The following is a 21,094-nucleotide window of genomic DNA, read 5'->3' as shown; positions in this document are numbered from 1 at the left end:
TAGGATATGGGATAAGAAAGGCAAATCCTGCACCTTTCCAGACAAAAAAATAATACTCGAAACTTTTATTAAACTATAAACTATTAAACTGGAGTTAATATGCTTGCAGGAATTATTGCTCCTCCCCCGCTGTAGTAACAAGAAAGGGTGGTAGATGTGCTAAAGGATAGGACTGCACGTGTTTCACGTGAAAAAAATAATAAAATAAAAGTTTATTTAAATAAAATATTTAAATAGTTTTTCTAGATATTGCAAGAGATCAACACAATATTGCCAAGCAATAGTGTTCACTATCCCTCATGAAAGTGCGCAGAAGCTTTACCTATATTAATTAGTGCGATATATCTGTCCACAGCGCCACCCGCGTCCCTTTACTGACACCTTAATGTGGCAGCTACACATGCCACATGATCTATGTATATCTCGGGCCAAACTAGGCATGATAAACACCAGGGGTAAGTCATTGAGCTCTCTAAGTGTATTTCCACAGAAGCCCCATAACACTGAAATGCACTCAGTATATGTGCTGATCGCCGAAGAATTGATGCTTTTGAATTATGGCGCTGGAGGAGACTCTTGAGAGTCCTATCCATTCTGAAGGAAATCAGCCCTGAGTGCTCACTGGAAGGACAGATCCTGAAGCAGGGGCTCCAAGACTTTGGCCACCTCATGAGAAGAAAAGACTCCCTGGAAAAGACCCTGATGTTGGGAAAGATGGAGGACACAAGGAGAAGGGGACGACAGAGGACGAGATGGTGGGACAGTGTTCTCGAAGCTACCAGCATGAGTTTGACCAAACTGCGGGAGACAGTGGAAGACAGGAGAGCCTGGCGTGCTCTGGTCCAGGGGGTCACGAAGAGTCGGACACGACTAAACAACAACAACAACATGTGTGGAATATATTAGCCATGCCAGCCACCTGCCCCTCCTGTTAGTCATTGGCACAGAAACGCAACACCCAAATGGGCTGATTTGTGGGGTACCCCGGGATGGGAGCCCGTGAGTGGGTGCCCTACGAGGGGGGAGGCAAAACGAAGCCAGCCTCCCTTGTCCGTTTTACCCTCATAAAAAGTTCTGCCCCGTTTTCTGAGGAGCTTCCTGCACAAAGCGACTTACAGTTTTATTTCAAACAGAAGAGTTGCACAACGCGGCGACCAATATAGGCCAGGCGTGTTCGCAAGGGAGGCCCCCCTCCCTCCCTCGAAAGCGGGCTCGGGGAGAAGCGGCGACTGGCGAGCGCTCCCTTCTCCCGCCCAGCCGCGCCTCCCCGAGTGGCGCCTCCTTCGAGCGCGGGGCTGGACTGTCCCGCCCGCCCGCCCGCCCGCCCGCCCGCTCCGTCTGGCTGTTCTGCTGCTGCTGCCCGACGGGCGGACGGAGGCGCAAGGGCGCGAGGAAACGGGCACGGCGTTTCCCAGCGCGCCGCGATGCGGGTGAGAGGAGCGAGGCGAGGCCGTGGGGTCGGAGGGCGGGGAAGGGCTGGGGGGCGGCTGAAGGGCAAATGCAGGAAACAGCCGCCCTAAGTTGCAGGAACGGGCGCAGCGGGAAGAGCAGCAGCCGCTGCGTCGGATCCGCCCTTCCCTTTTTGCCTTGACCGCGGCGGACGCCCAAATGTTCGGCTGCTGGATGGCTCCTCAGCGGAGTGTCTCAGGATCGGGAGCACCCAGGTCCTTCCCGACAAATTAAAGGACAGTCCGAGACAGGGAGGAAACTTCCTCTTCCTTGGAAATAGACAGGTTAACTTGGAATTAACCCGTTTCCGGATAAGCAGGATTGGTGCATCAGAGCTCTCAGCCAGGCACACACGAGATCTAATTATTGATGATGATGATGATGATGATGATGATTGAGCAGGAAGGTTGTTCTGTCAATAGATTTTGGTACCTACCTTGCACATCGGATGAATTAGGAGTAGTGGCTGGACTCAAACTCATCATCAGCCGTAGCCAACCTAGCCAATGGTCAGGGATGATGGGAGTTGTAGTCCAGCAATATCTGTGGTGCCGCAGGTTGTCCACACCTGCCATAAACAACTGTGCAGATCTGGCTTAACTGAGAAAAATAGTTTGGCATTCGCTCTTACTTTACACACAGTGGGTTCAACACCTGTTATTAATTTATGCAAATTACAGTGGTACCTCTGGTTACATACTTAATTCTTTCTGGAGGTCCGTTCTTAACCTGAAACTGTTCTTAACCTGAGACACCACTTTAGCTAATGGGGCCTCCTGCTGCTGCCACGCTGCCGGAGCACGATTTCTGTTCTCATCCTGAAGCAAAGTACTTAACCCGAGGTACTATTTCTGGGTTAGCGGAGTCTGTAACCTGAAGCGTATGTAACCTGAGGTACCACTGTAAAGCTTTTACTGGTACAGTCAACACAATAGGAAGCCGCACTTCAGTTGTCGAATATTTTGGAAGCCAAATGGGCTTCCGGAACAGATTAGGTTTGACAACCGAGGTCTGGCTGTACTAATAATTCTGCCTGACATTATAAACAGCTAGGAATACAGACGACTGGGTTTCTGTGTTTTGGCTTATGCAGTAATTCTTATTCTGCAGTTTTGGTCTACACAATTAGAGGCTGGTCCTTCTGATGTCGTGGCACACACACGCTGGGCACCCACAGTGTAGGGCCCAAGTTGGCACCACTGCACTGTTGACTTAAGTTCAGCTTGTGGTCTACTAAGACAAGCCAGGTGTCCTCCATCTTATATTTGTCCTGCTGATTCTTACTGCCTAAGTGTAGAACCTTACATTGAATGAATTTATTATTTTGGTCACAGACCAGTTCCAGCTCACATACAAAATCAGGGAAGTCATGAAACACAATAGAACCTTACATTTGTCCCTACTGAAATTCATTTTGTTGGTTTGGGCCCAGTTTTCCAATCTGTTAAGGTCCTCTTGAATACTAATTATGTCTTCTGCAGCATTAGACACCCTCCCAATTTGTTGTCATCTGCAAATTTGATGAGCATCCCCTCAGTTCCTTCATGCAAGTTGTTGATAAATACAGTGAACAACAACGGGCCTACGACAGAACCCTGCGGTACCCCACTTGTCACTTCCCCCCGAACTACAATTCCCATAATCTCCAGTCATTGGCTATGCTTGCTGGGGCTGATGAAAGTTGTAGTTTAACAGCTTCTGGAGTGCCAAAGTTTCCCCACCCCAGTTGTAGACATTATGAAAGAGGAACTTAGATGTACAGTTGCTGCTCTGGGCAGCACCCACACAACAAGTGTGGTACTCTTGTGGTCAGACTTAGGACTGAGGAGATCCGAGTTAAAATCCCCACTCAGCCATGAAGCTCGCTGGGTGCCTTTGGGGCAGTCAGGGGCAGTTAGTATCTCTCAGTCAAACCTATCTCATCAAGTTGTTGTATAGATAAAATGTGGAAAAGAAGATGAGAGAACCACAGACTAGCCTGAGAAACTTAGATATCAATACTGTCCAAATGTAAAACAATGTTAACCCTTAATGCAACTTGTGAAAATGCTGTTGGTCTATTCTTGGTCTATATGATTACCTTTCATATTTCTTTGCTTGGCACTGGAGAATGAGACAATAAAAATTGAATATATGATATCTTCTGTAAAAGCTGAGTCACTGAAAAGAAAGATAAGAGTGTGAGAAGCCTCTGTGGGCCAGTGTGGCCTAGTGATTAGAGTCCTAGATTAGAACCTTGGAGACTAGGGTTTAAATCCCTACTTGGCCCTGAATTTCACTGGTTGAATCAGCCTCTACCTCACGTGGCTGCTGTGAGCATTAAATAAGGAGGGGAGAACCATATCTCCCCCCTTGATCTCCTTTAAGGAAAGGTGAGATGTGAAGCAAAAAGGAATAAACAAGAGTATTTGTTTAGTCACATTATTTGTATGTCACCTTTCATTGAACAGGAATACCAGAATAAGAGTCCAAAGGCCAATCTCGCCCAGCAGAGCGGCTAACCAGAGTCCTGTGGGAACTCCATAAGCAGGGCATGAGCGCAGTAGCCCCCTCCATTCATGGATTGTTTTAGAGTAGCAAATTCCTTAGTTTTACTCTGCGCCGTGTACAGGACTTCCTTTCATCCGAACTGAATTTTCCAACGTTCAGCTTCCCTGGATGCTGAGTTATGCCTGCATGGAAGCTGTAACTTCTAACTTGGAAGCCCCACTCTCTAATTTCAGATAGGAAGCTTGTGAGAGATGCATATAGCCTGCCTTTTTTCGGGAGGCCCTCACCGCATGTTCTAGAGCTGATGCTGGAGCTCAAGGCAAGTTTTTAGCATCAAAGCAGAAGATAGGTTAAAGGTGTGAATACATTCAACAGATCTTCGTATTTGAAAATAATGCTGCAAAGGGGCCTGACCAACTTCATGACTGCAGTCTGCGGGGGCGGGGGGAATCTTTCTCTCTGCACCATGATCCTGTTTAAAATTGGCACAGCAGGTGCCCCCTCCAAGAGGAAAACTGCCTCTGTGCCAGTGCAAACCAAGCCTTCTCTAGGAGGAGTCTGTTGGCATAAGAATCATGAACTAACACGCTGCTGCTTTCTGCTCTTTCGTTTGTGTTGGTCTTTATTTAGTAGCACTCATCTCTATATTTAGATTCATCCCAGAAGATTCATGAGTGGCCACTATTGTAGGAGTGATTCCCTCGACAGGCTCCCAGCCACTGCCACCTCCTCCATCGGCCTGCTTTCCTGTCTTTCTCTGATTCACTTTTATCTTGCACAGAATCCGTCTGTAGAAGGAACCTGACTGGATTCCCAAGGATGGAGCCCTCCTGCTTTCTGCGCTTCTTGCCGCTCTTGTTGCTGTGCCCAGCAGGAGCCCCCTTCCGGATCTGTGCCTTCAACACTCAGCGCTTTGCCCAAGGGAAGGCAAGCAAGGCCAGCGTCATGGACACACTTGTCAAGGTGGGGACTTCAAGGCAACCCCCGGCGGGTGCCCTGATTCTTCTGGATGCATGTCGCTTCTGTGGGTTGAATTCCTTCTTTAGACAGGATTTGCTCACATGAACAACGTGTATGAACAAGTTCTAATGGGTGTGGAAGGAGTAGGAAGGACAGGTTAGGAAGAGAAGCCACTAAAGTTAGGTGTAGGGGTGGATCTGCTATGAAACCACCCCTGGTTCAAAGCGCCTAATTCCAGAGGAGCCCTAGAAGTGACTTTAGTCTACAGTGCTTTAAAAAATTGGGTCCAGTAGATCCAATTTGAGTTGCATGACTCAAATTGATTAATTTTTTGTTGTACATATTTTGATAATCCCAAAGTTTTTGAGTAAAGTTGTTGTAAAGGTGTGGCAATCTGTTGTGGAACAACCCCATTGAATAAAATAAGAGTGGTTTGTTACCCAGACCTTTTTGCTGGTTGCGAATGGGCCCCCATGGCAGTTCAAGTTTCAGGGCCCCCAAAACATAGGCCCATCACTGGTTAGGAGCTCCAGGGGAGAGCCAAAGTTCAGTGGTAAGAACACATGCTTTGCAGGCAGAAGGTTCACCTTTAAATGTGAACTGAATCAGAATTCTCTCCCATTCCCTAGGTATAGCCCAGACACAGATTTACCACCTTGTTTAGGACTAACATGTTGGAGTCTAACAACATTTGGGCTCTCTACCCCTGATATACAAGCTAATGTGTCTCTATTCCCTCCCACAGATCCTCTCTCGTTGTGATATCGCTGTCCTACAAGAGGTGATGGATGCAAAGGGAAAAGCAGTTCCTGCCTTGGTGGCTGCCCTGAATCGGTGAGTGTGAGTAATATGGGAGAAATGCGACCAGAGGAAGAGGAATCCATGAAGAGATAGTGGAGCAGAAGACAACAGGGCCTTTGGAAAGAATATGGACTGGGAAAGAGAAATGAATGGGAGGAAAGCTGAACAGTTGCATGATGGGAGCAGAGCTGGCCCAGATATTTTGGTGCTTGAGGTGGAAAAACCCTTCCCCCTAAATTGTGTTGGGCATAATTCCCCAGGCTGTTCTGCATGAGTCTCACAGCAATGAGAGTGAGATCTGTGCAAGATTAGCAGTACCATAATACCATTTATTTCAATGAGGCTTGTGCAGGAAAATTGCCAGTGTGCTGTGATTTGTCTCATGGCAGGACTGTGTCAGAATGTTGGATATGGTGATGGTGTGTGTGTGTGTGTGTGTGTGTGTGTACACTAACCCCCAGCCAGGCAGTAAACAGAATACAGTGGTATCTCTGGTTACGAACTTAATTTGTTCTGGAGGTCTGTTCTTAATCGGAAACCGTTCTTAACCTGAGGTACTACTTTAGCTAATGGGGCCTCCCACTGCCACTCCGCTGCTGGTGCACGATTTCTGTTCTCTTCCTGAGGTAAAGTTCTTAACCCGAGGTACTACTTCTGGGTTAGCAGAGTCTGTAACCCGAAGTGTTTGTAACCCAAGATACCACTGTACCAGCTAAGGAACCCCACTGGGTTCATAGCTCTGAGGCTCATGCTGGTAGTCAGGGGAACTACTGAACCCAAGGCCAGCCAGCAGGAGCTCATTGAACCTGATGCACAGCACCAGGGCACATAAAACCAGCACCAGGACTCTCACAGGTGCCTTCCTGTGGGCCCAAAAAACCGAGTGCCTCGCACAGTACCTCACCAGTCCACAGCCCAGGGAATGCATCAGGTGGGAAGCTATGGAACATGGGAGCGTGCTTGTCTTCAGAGGGGAGGATTGTCCCTTTAAGAGGTTCTTCTTTTCCATAAGGGGGCAGAGCATAGGAGAGATGGAGTACGCAGAAGAAGAGCTCGGTTCACTTCCAACCTTTGTTGGAACAAGTTGCTTCCTAGATGCTCTCCTTAGTGTTGTCCTACTCCAAACTATAATGTGGTGAGAATAGTAAGTGCCCACCTTTTCACATGGCCAGGGCTTTATCGGCTGCGGCTCCAATCTGGTGGAACGCTCTGTCACAAGAGACTAGGGCCCTGCGGGACCTGACATCTTTCCGCAGGGCCTGCAAGACAGAGCTGTTCCACCAGGCCTTTTGTCAGGGTGCAGCCTGACTCCCTCCTCTGGCAATCTGCACAGAATTTTGCTTAACGGTTGCCATCAATTTGATTTTAATTAATTTTTATAATGAAATGTTTTTAGAATGTTGGATTATTTGATTGTTGTTAGCCGCCCTGAGCCCGGCTTCGGCTGGGGAGGGCGGGATATAAATAAAATTTATTATTATTATTATTATTATTATTATTATTATTATTATTATTAAAGGCAAGGCTATCAGCGGTTACAAGCCATGGTAGCTATGATCTTCCTCCATGGTTGGAGGCAGCAGTTTTTTCTGAATACCAGTTGCTGGAAACCACAGGTCCTGCTTCTGGACTTCCCATAGACATCTGGTTGGCCATTGTGGGAAAAGGATGCTAGACTAGACGGGCCTTTGACCTGATCCAGCTTGGCTCTTGTGTTCTCACCTTCCAGTAGCTCGTGGAGTATCAAGGGACTGAGGTCCAAGAGTTGACACATACCTTAGGTGGGAGTAGAGGAGCAAGTCACACAGGCTAGTGGTTCTCCACAGCAGCACAGTGACCATACTGAGGGAGAACACTGGATCTGGGAGCTTTATTGTTGGCAGCAGCAGAGGATTGGTTCTCCTGAATCACCCTACTCCCAGGACCAAGAGGATTCTGGACTGTAATGATGGTGTCCTGGCCTGAACTGCCTGAAGCTCCCTCCTCTGACCTGGGTGGTACAGGAAGCGAGTGTCTGACTTGCAAAACTCCCACATTGCCTTATAGTAGGGCTGGAGAACCTGTGGTTCTCCAGATGTTATTGGAATTAACTCCCATCAGCCGCAGCCAACAAAGGCCAATGATCAGGGATGGTAGTTGTAGTTCAGTAACTGGAGTACTGAACTGGAGTTCAGTAACTTTACAGTGAGACTTTTTCTCTATTTATCCACTCACTGGCTGAAGTGCTTTTTATATATCCACGTATATCTTCAATGCAACTGAATTCTCTTTTCCTGTCAGGTATCATAGTTCTAGTCCCTATACCTACCTCACCAGCCCTCTGCTGGGCCGGAACAACTACCAAGAACGCTATGTATTCATATACAGGTGAGTGTCATGAGTGTGAGTGTGCATTTAGATGATGAAGGTGATGAATTAACGTTTATATAGTGATTTTAGTACATATTATAGAGCTTTTAACTACATTATCTCAGATATCCTTTACAATCCTGTAAGATATGGAGAAAATAATACTGACCTATCACAAATGGGAGATTGGAGGCTGATAGAATAGAAGCTTGGGGTATGTCACACTTTTAAATTGTGTCTTACTCCCTATCTTCAGAGGATGAGGCTGTGGGTTCAGAGGAGACACCAGACTGCCCTGGAAGCTCTGGCACAAGAGGAGCCTGTTTTTGCCAGCACCTTTCTAGCAATTATTGCCTTGTTCTACCTTAACTTACCGTACCTTCCTTTGCTTTGCCAGAGCCTGGACTTTGCTTTATCTTGCCTTGCTTTGCTTGACTCTGTGCTGCCTTGGCCGAACCCTGGACTTTACCCTGCTCTGCTGGACCTTGAACTCTTGTCCTGCTTCTGCCAGAACTTTCATGCTGCTGTGGCCATCACTTGGAACAGAACCAGGTTATTTGAGGGAGGGCCTTCTCCTGTACAAACCACCCAGGTCACTGTGGTCTGTAGATGGGGCTTTCATGACTGTGCCACATTTTTAAAATGCAGAAATGATGAGACCCTTTTATTGCAAGAAAAAAGCAATTGTTGGTGCCCAATCTAGGATGTGCTATTAACCTTGGTGAGGGCTCTGCATCAATTTCCTGCCCCACATATTTTCCTTAATTGTAATCCCCACAGATGCAAGGAGTCAAGTTTCTCTCTTAGCAAATATCCACCACTTATTTCATCCTTATTCGCTAGACCACAGATAATGTGAAATAAATTATTCCTTTTGTTGTTCACACAGCACTGTCTCTGTAGGTACAATCTAGCCTTCAGCTTCACCCTGGGGGCTTCCAAACTGTTCTTGTGTAGGACTCAATCGCATATCGGCCACTTCAGGTTGCACAATTGCAGTTGATTGGAAAGTGTTGTACAACAAACCCACATCCCTAAAAGATTTCACTCTTTGTGATCAGAAAACTGATACGGAAATGTACTGGAAAGTGTGCTTTAACACAATGTCATTGTCAGGGAACTGCCATCAGCTCAGAGGCGAGAGGTGGAAGGTTGTGTTACAGGGAGTCTCTGAAGATCTTGCAAAGTAGTTCTTCCTCTGGTGAGGAGGGTTGTTATGCTGGGGAAGGTATAAGGACCACCCACTCCCAGATTCTGCTAACGACTAAGCAGACATGGACTTGCGACTCTCTGCACAAAATAGTTTGTACAGATAATAAAGCCTAAAAAAGACAGGTTGGAGTCTTGCCTGTTTGCTCTTGAGCAACCATATCAACACCTAACAGTAATCTAATCTCCCTGTAAACAAATCAGCCTCAATTAAAATGTCATTTGGAAGTAGCCCATGTGTTATCCCTGCTGCAAGCCTGTGATGGGAGCCTTGCCAGGGAGTAATAATAACTACTACTACTACTATGTACTAATATTTATATGAATACCTACTGAAACAATCCACAAAAAGCAATTTTATCATTATGAATTACTGTTGAAACAAGAAATATTGGGGGGTGGGAGGGTGCCAAATTTTGTCCTCGCTCAGAGCACCACATTAAAGTCCACCCCTGCATATTTTCACCTCTTCCTTGGGGCCAGAGTCTGCATTTTTTCTGTGTGCTCCTCTCCCCTAGGGAACAGAAGACTCGGATGCTAGACTTCTACTCCTACGAGGACAGACATCCAGACCGGCCTGATGTCTTCGCTCGGGAACCCTTCATTGTCCGCGTCAGCATTCCAAACAAAAGTAAGGGGCCTAGGACATCTCAGGAGTTCTCTTTCTGCATGGGGGAGAGTGGGGAGCTTGAACCTCCAGGGGGTGATATCTGGGTTTGGTATACATTTTGTTTTCTGGAAAGTACAAGGGTTGGATGCTACTCTGGAGGAAGGGTTTCGCATAAGTCTATAAAGCTGATTAGGTGCAGAATCAGAAGCCTTTCTTCTTCCTCTTCCTCTTCTTCTTCCTCTTTCTTTTTTCTTTATTTCCTCTCTTTTATTTTTTAATATTAAAAATGCTTGGTATTTGATGTTAACTTTGGTGTATTATTTTTTCTCTTTTTTCCAAGCTCTCATAAAAAAACATTATATTAAAATAATAAAAAAGAGGGCTGAGGGTTATTAGGAGACTCCTATTCCCCTTACAGAGCTACAGTTTCCAGAGTTCCCTGGAAAGAAGGATTGACTGTTAAACAATTGTGAGAATTGTAGCTCTGCGAGGATATTGGGGGGTGGGGTGTCTCCTCTCAGCACCCTTAGCACACTATAGTTCCCAGGATGATTGGGGGGGGGGTGTTGAAAGCCATGACTATTTAAAGTGGCATGATACTGCTTTAAACCTATAGTGTAGATGCAGTCTAAGAGACCACCTACTTTCCTCCTGCATTTTCCTAGGTCATCCAAGCAAACATCTGTTGACAATAGCATTCATACAGCATGACCAGTTTGGACATAATAGAAAACCATGGGTTTTTGTTATGTGAACAAGCTGCAACAAACCTTGTTTTTGTGTATTCCACATTCTCCTTTATCATATGCTAGAGTAGGAAATCAGAAGTATCCAGACAAACCATAGTTCCTGTGATGTATGAACTCAGGGAAATGTGATTTGCTCAAATTAAGTTTAGTGAGAACAAGCCAGGATCAAAATAGTGGTTTCAGATCTTGTTTTGTTTTCAAACCGTAGGGGCTATACTGAGTTGGAATTCCAAGTTGTCTAGATTACTCTGTACCTTGTGGTTACCTTTTTCTCCATTTCCATTCTTGAGAACTCAAGGAGCTGGTGTTGATCCCACAGCACACAATGCCCAAGGCAGCTGAAACTGAAATAGATGCTCTTTATGATGTTTTCCTGAGTGTGAAGGAACGCTGGGGCACAGAGGTAAGGAATGGGGACTTGCAAGGGAGCTGAGGTTTAAAAGAATGGCAGGGGATTTGCTGTCTCACCGTGCATCTACATGGGAAATTTTTCTGCTGCTTCACTGCTGCAGCTACTACTGACCATGTCCAGCCATTGTAATGTTTGCAATCTTGTTGACCATTGGTAGATATCATGGACTGGCTGGAAGCAGAGGAGTCATGGGAAGCACCAGCTGGGGAACTCCAAGGGGAAGAAGGCTCAGAGTCAGGGGAGTGGTTGTAGGATGGCGATGAGTGGTCAGAGGGAGCAGTCTGGGAGGAGGTGTCAGAAGCTTAAGAGGTCACAGGGTTTAGTGAGCAGGAAGAGGCTGTGGCAGAGAGCAGTCCAAAATCAGAGGTATAAGTGGAAGTTGGGGAGGGGGGAGAGGCAGAGTTCAGGCAGGCTGCTGAAGAAGCCAAGGACTTTCCCCCTCAAACTACAACCAGCCCCCCCTTTCCCCTGGTCTCCCAGAAAACAAAGAGGGCAGAGCAAAGACAGACAAGGCAAAAAAGTCCCAGATTGCTTGGGAAGGGCGGGGGGGGGGGAGAGAGATGAGAGACTTAGAGAGCAGTGGGAAGGCAGGAATCTTCAGTCCTCACAACTGCCCCATTGGGGCAAGACCTAGTTGGAAGAATTGCTGTGCTCGTTAGGCCTAAGCTGTTTTGTTTCTTTGAATAAAGAGTTAACTTCACTGACACCTTGATAAGTTATTGCTGACTGGCAAACGGCTTCCACCTTGACAGTAGATTCTGCCATATTGGAAATATGTCTGGATGAAGCCTGTGATGCCACCACAACCAATACAGCTTGCTTCTCAGACAGAGCACAAGGCAAGTTCTCTGATGTTGAGACAAGTATATGAGATGGCACATATTGGAGAAGCTGGTCCTTTAGGTAACCATGCCCCAGGCGGTTAGGTTTCCTGTCCTGTTCCTTGACATAAAAAGTTCCTCTCCCCTAATTTGAAGGACAAACACCATCTCTGCTTGAGAACCTGGCAACTGCTTGTTTTCCAACCAGCATCTCTTTTCTGCTCTCACTAATCCCGTTGCTCACTTAACGAATCTTGGCCAGTGGATTTTTTCTCCTTCTTATTCCTCCCCAGGATATGATTTTCTTGGGTGATTTCAATGCTGACTGTGGCTATGTGGCAAAGAAACGCTGGGGACAAATCCGCCTACGCCAAGACCCTGGCTTTCACTGGCTCATCGGTGACAATGCCGACACCACTGTTCGGGACACAACCCACTGTGCCTATGACAGGTGAGATCCTGGAACCGCCTTACTGGTCAGGGGATGAATTGCATGATCCACTCTACTTTAACCCATGCCTCACTGTTCCTTACACCTAAACAGGATTGTGGTGCATGGAGAACGCTGCCTGGCTGCTGTGGTGCCTGGATCTGCTCAGCCGTTCAACTTTGCCAAAGAATTTGGGCTCTCAGAAGCAGAGGTACCTAGAAATTCCTGCTGGGAGGGGGAAATTGCTTGCTGATAAGCACATAGTATGGTATGTTTCTGCATGCACTGGGCCAGTGACATATTGGGACAGCCCCATCGTCATCATGGCAGCCATGAAGTCCTGAGCCAGTTGCTTTGGCATGAATGTTGAAGTCCCACAGAACCAGCAGCCTGGGAGTCCTCAGCACCGCCTCTGAGACCAGCTCTGTCAATTCAGGCAGGGAGACTACTGGGTGGCGAGGTGGGCGGTAAACCAGCAGAATCCCTAATCTGTCCTGATTGCCCAGTGCCAGGATCCCCCCAACTGGACAGAAAGCCTGGAGAGAGAGAGATGAAATCTCTATAGACCACAGCAACTCCCCTCCCTGACCCTCAAGTCTGCCCTGATGTTGCACCAAGTACCCAGGTTGGCATGGCTGAGTGAGACCAACTCCACCCTGCACAGCCACCCAGGTCTCAGTGATACGGAGCGGGTTGGCCTCTGCCTCTGCCGTGTGCCCCTTACCTGCCCTGTCCCCCCCCCACACCCAGAGCCACTGTGCTTGGGGTCACCTCTGCCTTCCCCAGCTCCTCTTTACCTAGAACACATTCTACATTCCTTATTTTAAAACAACAAACCCCCCAAATTTCAAAACACATGTTAGTAGCAGTTAAAAACAATTTAAAACATTTTAAACAATTAGGGCAATAATAACAGCAGTGCAAACCCCCAACAAATGCCCCTAACAATATCCGAACCCAAGAGTCTGTTCAGCCACCTCAGCTTTGCTGCTGGAGTCAGTCAGTGGAAAAGCCCTGCAAGGCAGGGAGTAGGTCTTCCAGGACTGACAGCCAAGGTGGTTGATGCTTCTTGCTTACCTGGAATGAAGGGAGTGTGATTGCATGTAGAAACTCTCCTAAAGTACAAAAAGTTACATTATTCATTCTTGCATTTCCCCCTACCTTTTCCTCCAAGGAGTTCAAGGGGGCATATATCGTTCTCCCTCTCAATCCCCACAACATCCCTGTGAGGTCGGTTAGGCTAAGAGGCAGTGATTGACCCAAGGTCACCCAGTGAGCTTCATGGCCAAGTGGCGATTTGAACCCTGGTCTCACAGGTCCTAGTCCGACCCTCTAACCACTGCACCATACTAGCTCTCAGTTGCTCCTCTCACTTCTGCTTCTGTCCCCACCCACCAACCCTCAAGCTGAAGAAGGTTCCCCAGTCCTGATATAGAGGGTTACAGGGTTGCCCATGCCTGTAATTAAAGCACTGGAATCTGCTATGGAAAGGAACCCTTTTTTTGTACAGGGGATAGAAACCAGATCTCTTGTTGCCCAGCTCCTCATTTTCACTTTATCTGCTGTTTCAGGCTTTGGAAATCAGCGACCATTATCCTGTAGAGGTGGAACTGAACAGAGCCCATTGGAGATGCCAGCAAGCCAGTCCAGCTGGCCTTGTGTTGCTGGCCTTAGTCATGCTGGCTGGCTCAGGATATGGCATCTAAAGCTGTTCTGATACCAGGGGTCCAAATGCTGGTGGCTGCCTTGACTCTACAGTGACAGAAGTGTAGAACTGCCAAGAGGATTCCCTTTTTTTACATGAGAATGGATGGCTTGCCTGTGGTCTCCCATGGAGTGTGCTTTGACGTGGGACTTTCACAGTTCACACTTGGTCAGCTAGCATATTTTTGTTGCCCCTGCAGTCCAGTACAAGCAGATTTCAAACACTGAAGGAAGCAATATATTGGTGCAGTCGGAGCTCCCTCTGCAGCAGAAGGGAACGTGTATCTTTCAGCACAACTGGACCACTTATAGGAAGGTGAATTCTGTCTGGCAACTGCACCAAAGAAGAATTGCATGGATTTTCAGGCACCCTCATTCTCTTGCAGAGTCCAGGCTTCCCAGGACCAGATCTGGGTACTGTTTCAAGCTGCTTCAGAAATTTGCAAAAAGGGAATCATCTGGCTGCTGATGAAAGTTTGTGTCACTGCTCAGTTACAATCAAAGAATTGGGATGGGCCTTGAAAAGGGCCAACGAATCATCTGACCTTTTGCCAGAAGGACCTATCCACACACAGTACAGACATGGGACTGTACCATTCTGGACTACAGGTGGGGTTCATTGAAACTGAATGCTGCTCTGTGTAAAAAACTGCCTCTCTGTGAAAAGCTGGCATATCAGAGAGAAGGAGGCCCCATCTGCACCATTTAAAGCAGGATCACAGCACCTTAATCAGCCATGGTTTCCCCCAAAGCATCCTACGGGGAGTAGAAAGTTAAGGGTGTTGAGAGTTGCTAGGAAGCCCCTGTTCCTCTCACAGAGCTACAATTCCCAGAGTTCCCTGGGCAGAGGGATTGACTGTTAAACTAGTCTGAAAATTGTAGCTCTGGAAGGAGAATTGAGGTTGCTCCTTGTAATTCTCAGCACCCTTAAGAAACTGGAGCTCCCAGGATTGTTTGGGGGAAGCCATGGTTGTTTCAAGTGGCATGATACTACTTTAAATGGGTGGTGCAGCCAGAGCCAGAAGCTGCTATCATTCTCCCTGTTGTGTTAATTCCCAGAGTGCAGGGAGGGTTTTTTTTATAGGAGGTGGAGCCTACCTGCATTTTAAAGTAGCACAGTCCCAATAAAGCTTCACGGAGGACTTTTTCCACATGAGTAAATCTCAATGCCCAACCTAAAAAAAGTCTTCCAAGCAGAGATGTAGGAAGGGGGGGGCAGGGGGAGCAGGGCTTCCCGGGTGCCCTCACTGAGGGGGGTGACATTCGGTGCACCGCCCACCCATGACTCCCAAGCCTACCCCGAGCCTTTGGAGTAAGGGGGGGGCTGGGCCACATTCCCCCCTTCCCCCTTTGTTTTGACAGCTTGGGGGAGGCTTGGGAGTTGCGGGCAGGCAACATGCTGAATGTCTGCCATGGACAGCTTGCCCCACCCCCATGAGCAGCTTGCTCCGCCCCTGGCTGCAGGGTGCATGCGCCACTCCAGGCACCCTCCGCGCCATGCCCTCCTTGGGAGCGCACCCACCCTGGGCAGTGTGGGAATATGCTGTGCCACTGCTTCCAAGCCAAAAAACATAAGCAGAACTTCACCACCTTTCTAATCCTCCTCCTACTGCTGAAGTTCTCTTTAGGAAGAACTATTAAGGAAGTGCAGCCGAGATCTACCTCTCAGTCGCTTAAATAATTTACCTCTTGTACTTCTTCCTCACCCACAATTGATAGGGTGATCTATCAGCAGGTCAGCGTGCTCAATGATCAGGCTTTTCCCTCCCTGCCTTTTTTAAAAATAAGAACAGGTCATATGTGCTATTCTTCCTGAAAAACAGGGCAGTCTAGGTGAAAGAGAAAATGGTAAAGGACATACAAAGACGAACCGTGTTCTCAGAATGGGAAGTAGCACTGAAACTTCTTGCCATTTTTGACTCAGGGAACATTCTCATAAGCAACAATATGACAAAGCTCTCTCTCCCCCCCTCTTGTGTGTGTGTGTGTGTGTGTGTGTGTCTATGTGTGTGTGACAGAGAGAGCACATTGTGTAATCTCATCCTCTTACGCTATAGGAATCAGTAGATGCCTATTTTCTCCTGTATAAAGAGGTGCACAGTAACATAGGAAGATGCTTTAATGATGACTCAAACCACTTGTCTGTCAGTCTTCTCTGGTTGTGGCTCTGTGGGGCTTCAGGCAGGGGTCTGGCCCAGTCCTGCCTGGAGAGGCTGGGGACTGAACATGGGAATTTTGCATGTACAGTGGTACCTCAGGTTACATACACTTCAGGTTACATACGCTTCAGGTTACAGACTCCACTAACCCAGAAATAGTACCTCGGGTTAAGAACTTTGCTTCAGGATGAGAACAGAAATCGTGCTCCGGCGGCGTGGCAGTAGCAGGAGGCCCCATTAGCTAAAGTGGTGCTTCAGGTTAAGAACAGTTTCAGGTTAAGAACGGACCTCCGGAACGAATTAAGTACGTAACCAGAGGTACCACTGTAAAGCATGTGTTCTGCCACTGAGCCACAGCCCTCCCCTGTCATTCTGATTTCTAAGTTGCATTAAAGGACAGCTTTGAAGCTGACAAGACCAAACACACAGTTTGGCTGTGCCATAAATCAGGTGCTATGGATTTTTCAGTTGCTTTGTTTTCGGCTGTGGGTCGGTTCCCTCTCTTTCTAGGAAGAGACGTATAAAGAGGGTTGGATATGGATTACAGTATATATGTTAGTAGAATTTTCATGCAGTAGAAACTCTAAACTCAGTGATAAAAAGCAAATGTTTTTTGTGATGTTCTATAATGGTTTTCTGTAGCCTATCTTTGGTCATGATTGAAATAAACTTCAGAAGATAATTGGTTTAAATAAGGAACATTTTCCAGGGGGGTAGTCATGTTAGTCTGCTGCTGCAGCAGTAGCAACAACAAAAAAACTTGTGGCACTTTAAGATGTAATCCCTTTTATTACAGCAAAACCTTTCATGGGGTGTAATCTTCAGGTATGGGCAACAAATGTAAGGATGGAAGTGAACTGCAATGGAATACAAAAAGTACAGTCTGACAATTAAACTAGAGCTTGAATGTATGCAAAATGAGGAACATTTAATCCATGCCAAAATGATGCAGCTTGGTTTCAGTGGTCTTCAGCAAGGTTCAAAAAATACATCAACAAATGGACCTTCTCACCTTGACCATTTCCAATGAAGACCCTCCAAAAGATTTGTCCTGATAGGACAGTATAAAATTTAAAAATGTATATACACATAGCAGTGCGGCCTCTGTATACCATGCACCTGTGCTTTAATTATACCAACAGAAAAATCTGAAATGATCAATAAAATAATGAATTAATAAAAGATAACTGCTAGATGTGATTTAATCAGAGAGAAATGCAAAAAGCAGGTATCAGGGGTTGGTCAGCAATAGATCACACAGAATAAGCGAAATCTTTCTTAGAAGAAACAAGATCTGCTCAGGAGTTCCAGGCCCAATGGGCACAGCAAATCTACTTGGTAGATCTTGCCTCTATGAGGCAGTTGTGGGACTGAAGGTCCCTGCCTTCCCCCAGCTGCCTGTCTCTTCCTCTCCCACAATTTGAGACTGTGCTGGCGTGCCTGCCTTTGCTTCTCACCCGTCATCCTTCTTCTAGTCCTGGGAGGTCAGGGAAGAAGGTAGCTTGTCACACCAAGAGCAGGGGAACTCCTGGCTTCTTCACCAGCCTGACTCATCTCTGCCTCTCTGGCCTCCCCTCTTGCTTCTGCACGTCTCTCTGCCACAGACTCCCTGCTCACTAAACCCTGTTACATCTTCAGCTTCAGACACATCCTCTTTCCAGGCTTCTCCCTCTGACTACTCATCATCATCTCACCACCAAGCCCTAGTTCCTTGGGGGTTTCCTAGCTGGTACCTTCCACCATTCCTCTGTGTCCAGCCAACCCATGACACAGAGAGACGGGAGAGAGAGATGTGTATATGGACAAAGGGATCATTTATGGACAATCCCTGAGGCTGCATATACTGTTCAGCTTATTCTGAATGGTTGCTGGTTCTGGAAGGACAGTGGCAGCAAGTGAGGAGTAGGGATGAGAAAGTGGGAACCTGACTTCTGGGGTGCCCTTCTCTCTCAGCAAGTAATCATGCTGGTGTGGCCCAGCACTTTCTCTGCTATGTTGTCATATGTCAAACGCAACAGTCAGTACAAAGGCCTTTTCCCTCCCCTGCCTGGATGCTGATGCAGCAATACAGTCCTCTTGGCTATCATCACCCTCCAGCATCAGCTCAATACATACATCAAGGAACACCAGGGCTATGGGACAGAGCTTCACCCTTCTGCTCATCTTTCTGGGCGTGCAGGTTGTGGCAGGAGCCTTCAAAATCTGTGCTTTCAACATACGCAGTTTTGGGAGAGCCAAGGCAGCAAACCGGAGGGTCATGGGAGCTCTTGTCCAGGTGAGTTTGTGATTGATTTGGACCAAGGGCAATGGTGATAACAGTGCTTCATTAGTTTAATGAGCAATTCTTGCTCTCAGCCCTGCTCAGAAACCATAAACTGTATCCCTAACCATAGAGATCTGGGGGCAGCTGCGGTTATGGCAGAGGTAAAAGCACTGTGGATGACAGACTGCAAATGTATTCCTGCTACAGTGATAAGCAAATAGAATCATAGAATTAATAGGGACCTGAAGGGTAGTCTAGTCCAACCCTCTGCAATGCAGGAATCTCAACTAAAGCATCCATGGCAGATGACCATGAGCAAAGAGCAGGAAGAAAAATGTGCCAGCTACTCCACAAGCTGAGAGATTTAAGACCATGTAACAAAAATGAATTCTGAGCAGGAGGTCTTTCAGTTGAGGCAGTCTGACAAGCAGCTAAGTTCAAAGGCCTGCTCTTGCATGTATTAAAGTTGGGTTTAATTGCAAACATAGGAATTTTAAGAGCATATATCTCATAACTAAGGGCCGCGGGTGGCGCTGTGGGTAAAACCTCAGTGCCTAGGACTTGCCGATCATATGGTCGGCGGTTCGAATCCCCGCGGCGGGGTGAGCTCCCGTCGTTCGGTCCCAGCTCCTGCCCACCTAGCAGTTCGAAAGCACTCTTAAGTGCAAGTAGATAAATAGGTACCGCTTTATAGCGGGAAGGTAAACGGCATTTCCGTGCGTTGCGCTGGTGCTGGCTCGCCAGTTGCAGCTTCGTCACGCTGGCCACGTGACCCGGAAGTGTCTTCGGACGGCGCTGGCTCACGGCCTCTAGAGCGAGATGAGCACGCAACCCCAGAGTCGGACACGACTGGCCCATACGGGCAGGGGTACCTTTACCTTTATATCTCATAACTATAGCAGTGCTAAGGGAAGAGCTCAAGTTCAGTGATAGAGCATCTGCTTTGCATGCAAAAGGTCCCGTGTTTAAATCTTGGCATTGCTAAGACTGTTGTCTGAAAGCTGGAAAGCTGCTGCCAGTCAATGTAGATACTAAGCAAGATGGTTCAGTGTCTGGCTTGGTAGAAGGCATCTGTCTAATACAAGTCACACAACCCTTGTTTTTAAGCAAAGGGATGTGTGCTTTTGACAAACATTGGCCCACTTGATTTTTTTTATAATGTCAGTGCAATGTGTAGAAACCACACATTGGTCAGCTTCACACTGATTGGAGTGCTTAAGCAATTACTAATTCATCTCTAGGAAAGACCTGAAAACCTTTGCATGGAATCTTAAGAGACAGAATTGTAGAGTTGGAAGGGATCCTGAGGGTCATCTAGTCCAACCCCCTGCAATGCAGAAATCTCAGCTAAAGCCCTCTGCTTAAAAACCTCCAAGGAAGGAGAATTCACCACCTTCTGATGGAATCCATTCCACTGACAAACAGCTCTTAACGTCAGAAAGTTATTTTTCATGTTTAGTCAGAATCTCCTTTCTTATAACTTGAAGCCATCGCTTTGGGTTCTATCCTCCACAGCAGAAGAAAACAAGTTTGCTCCATCTTCTATGTGACATCCCTTTCACATTCCTTTGGAGTTGGCTATCATAGTCTCCTCTTTTGCAGTCTAAACATACCCAACTCCCACAACCCTTCCACTTAAGTCTTGGTTTCCAGGGCCTTGTCCATCCCCACCATGTCAACGTCCCTGGTCACCGCATGCTAAGGCAGTGATATGAACAAATGCTGCATCTGTTTACCTTTGATCATTCTTTCCAATCTGTTTACTTAAGAGTTTGGCGAGATCTTGTGAGATCTGGCAGATGTTGATGCTGCTTCTCCACCAGGGCAGAGGTGGAAGGGCTGCTGCTTCACTCTGCTCACGAGTGGAGGGGGCCTGGTGCCTACATTCCTTTCTGTTACTAATTAATTCATCCCACACGTCAATGGATTTCCCCATCACTTCCTGCACCACAAACAGTCTGGTTACTGTTGTTTTTAAAAAGTGGGCAACAAAGCACTCTAATCCACCATGAAGTTCTGCAGAACAGTGGCAATGTGGAAGCGACCAGGACCAAGGGAAAGGGGGAAATATGTGTGACAGTGGCAATGCCCAGAGCACCTTATTGCCCTGACCACCCACTCTTCTCCCACTGCCAGATCCTCTCTCGCTGTGATATTTCTGCCATCCAAGAGGTGCGAGACTCCAGGGGTGCAGCTATTCAGACGTTGCTGCGGGAGCTGAACAGGTAGTACCAGCAGAGGCTGCTAATCATAGACCTAGTCAAAATAGGTGTGTGGGGAGATCGCACAGTTACAGTGGTACCTCTCAAGACGAATGCCTCGCAAGACGGAAAACTCGCAAAACGAAAGGGTTTTTGGTTTTTTGAGTTCCTTCACAAGACGATTTTCCCTATGGGCTTGCTTCGCAAGACGGAAACGTCTTGCAAGTTTGTTTCCCTTTTCTTAAAACCGTTAATACAGTTGCGACTTGACTTCGAGGAGCAACTCATAGCACGCGGTGTGGTAGCCTTTTTTGAGGTTTTTGAAGACTTTGGTGATTTTTGAAGCTTTTCCAAAACTTTTCCGACACCGTGCTTCGCAAGACAAAAAAAACTGCAAGACGAAAAAACTCGCAGAACAAATTAATTTCATCTTGCGAGGCACTACTGTAGTTTATTTTTATTCACAGGGAGATTTCTTTTTTTATTG

The 21,094-nt window shown here is 47.1% G+C and overlaps 2 protein-coding genes across 2 annotated transcripts in view; both read left to right on the top strand.

The window, feature by feature from the left end:
• The first annotated feature begins 1,330 nt into the window (after positions 1-1,330).
• Positions 1,331-17,330, top strand: DNASE1L1 (deoxyribonuclease 1 like 1). The gene is made up of 9 exons (XM_080987460.1): positions 1,331-1,430; positions 4,721-4,902; positions 5,645-5,733; positions 7,981-8,067; positions 9,777-9,889; positions 10,908-11,020; positions 12,144-12,301; positions 12,395-12,491; positions 13,852-17,330. Exons 2-9 carry the CDS (start codon positions 4,759-4,761, stop codon positions 13,984-13,986), a joined length of 936 nt encoding a protein of 311 aa, XP_080843586.1. The 5' UTR covers positions 1,331-1,430; positions 4,721-4,758; the 3' UTR covers positions 13,987-17,330.
• Positions 17,331-17,989: 659 nt separating this feature from the next.
• Positions 17,990-21,094, top strand: part of LOC308466593 (deoxyribonuclease-1-like) — a 6,760-nt gene continuing 3,655 nt past the window's right edge. Inside the window, exons 1-2 of the mRNA XM_080987459.1 lie at positions 17,990-18,418; positions 20,543-20,631. Of these exons, the coding sequence (XP_080843585.1) occupies positions 18,146-18,418; positions 20,543-20,631 (362 nt within the window). The 5' untranslated portion in view covers positions 17,990-18,145. The remainder of the gene's footprint in view (positions 18,419-20,542; positions 20,632-21,094) is intronic.

Source organism: Podarcis pityusensis, assembly GCF_964106645.2.
Source record: "Podarcis pityusensis genome assembly, chromosome: 17".
NCBI lineage: Eukaryota > Metazoa > Chordata > Lepidosauria > Squamata > Lacertidae > Podarcis > Podarcis pityusensis.
Note: the sequence above shows the minus strand (reverse complement) of the source record. Positions and strands in the feature narration are given on the sequence as shown.

What these genes read in the sequence shown, in the direction of transcription:
- DNASE1L1 (XM_080987460.1), top strand. Translation starts at nt 4,759, where the DNA reads ATGGAGCCCTCCTGCTTTCTGCGCTTCTTGCCGCTCTTGTTGCTGTGC. An exon ending in TCATGGACACACTTGTCAAG is followed by an intron (nt 4,903 to 5,644) that starts GTGGGGACTTCA and finishes TCCCTCCCACAG; the next exon opens with ATCCTCTCTCGTTGTGATAT. An exon ending in CGTCAGCATTCCAAACAAAA is followed by an intron (nt 9,890 to 10,907) that starts GTAAGGGGCCTA and finishes TCCATTCTTGAG; the next exon opens with AACTCAAGGAGCTGGTGTTG.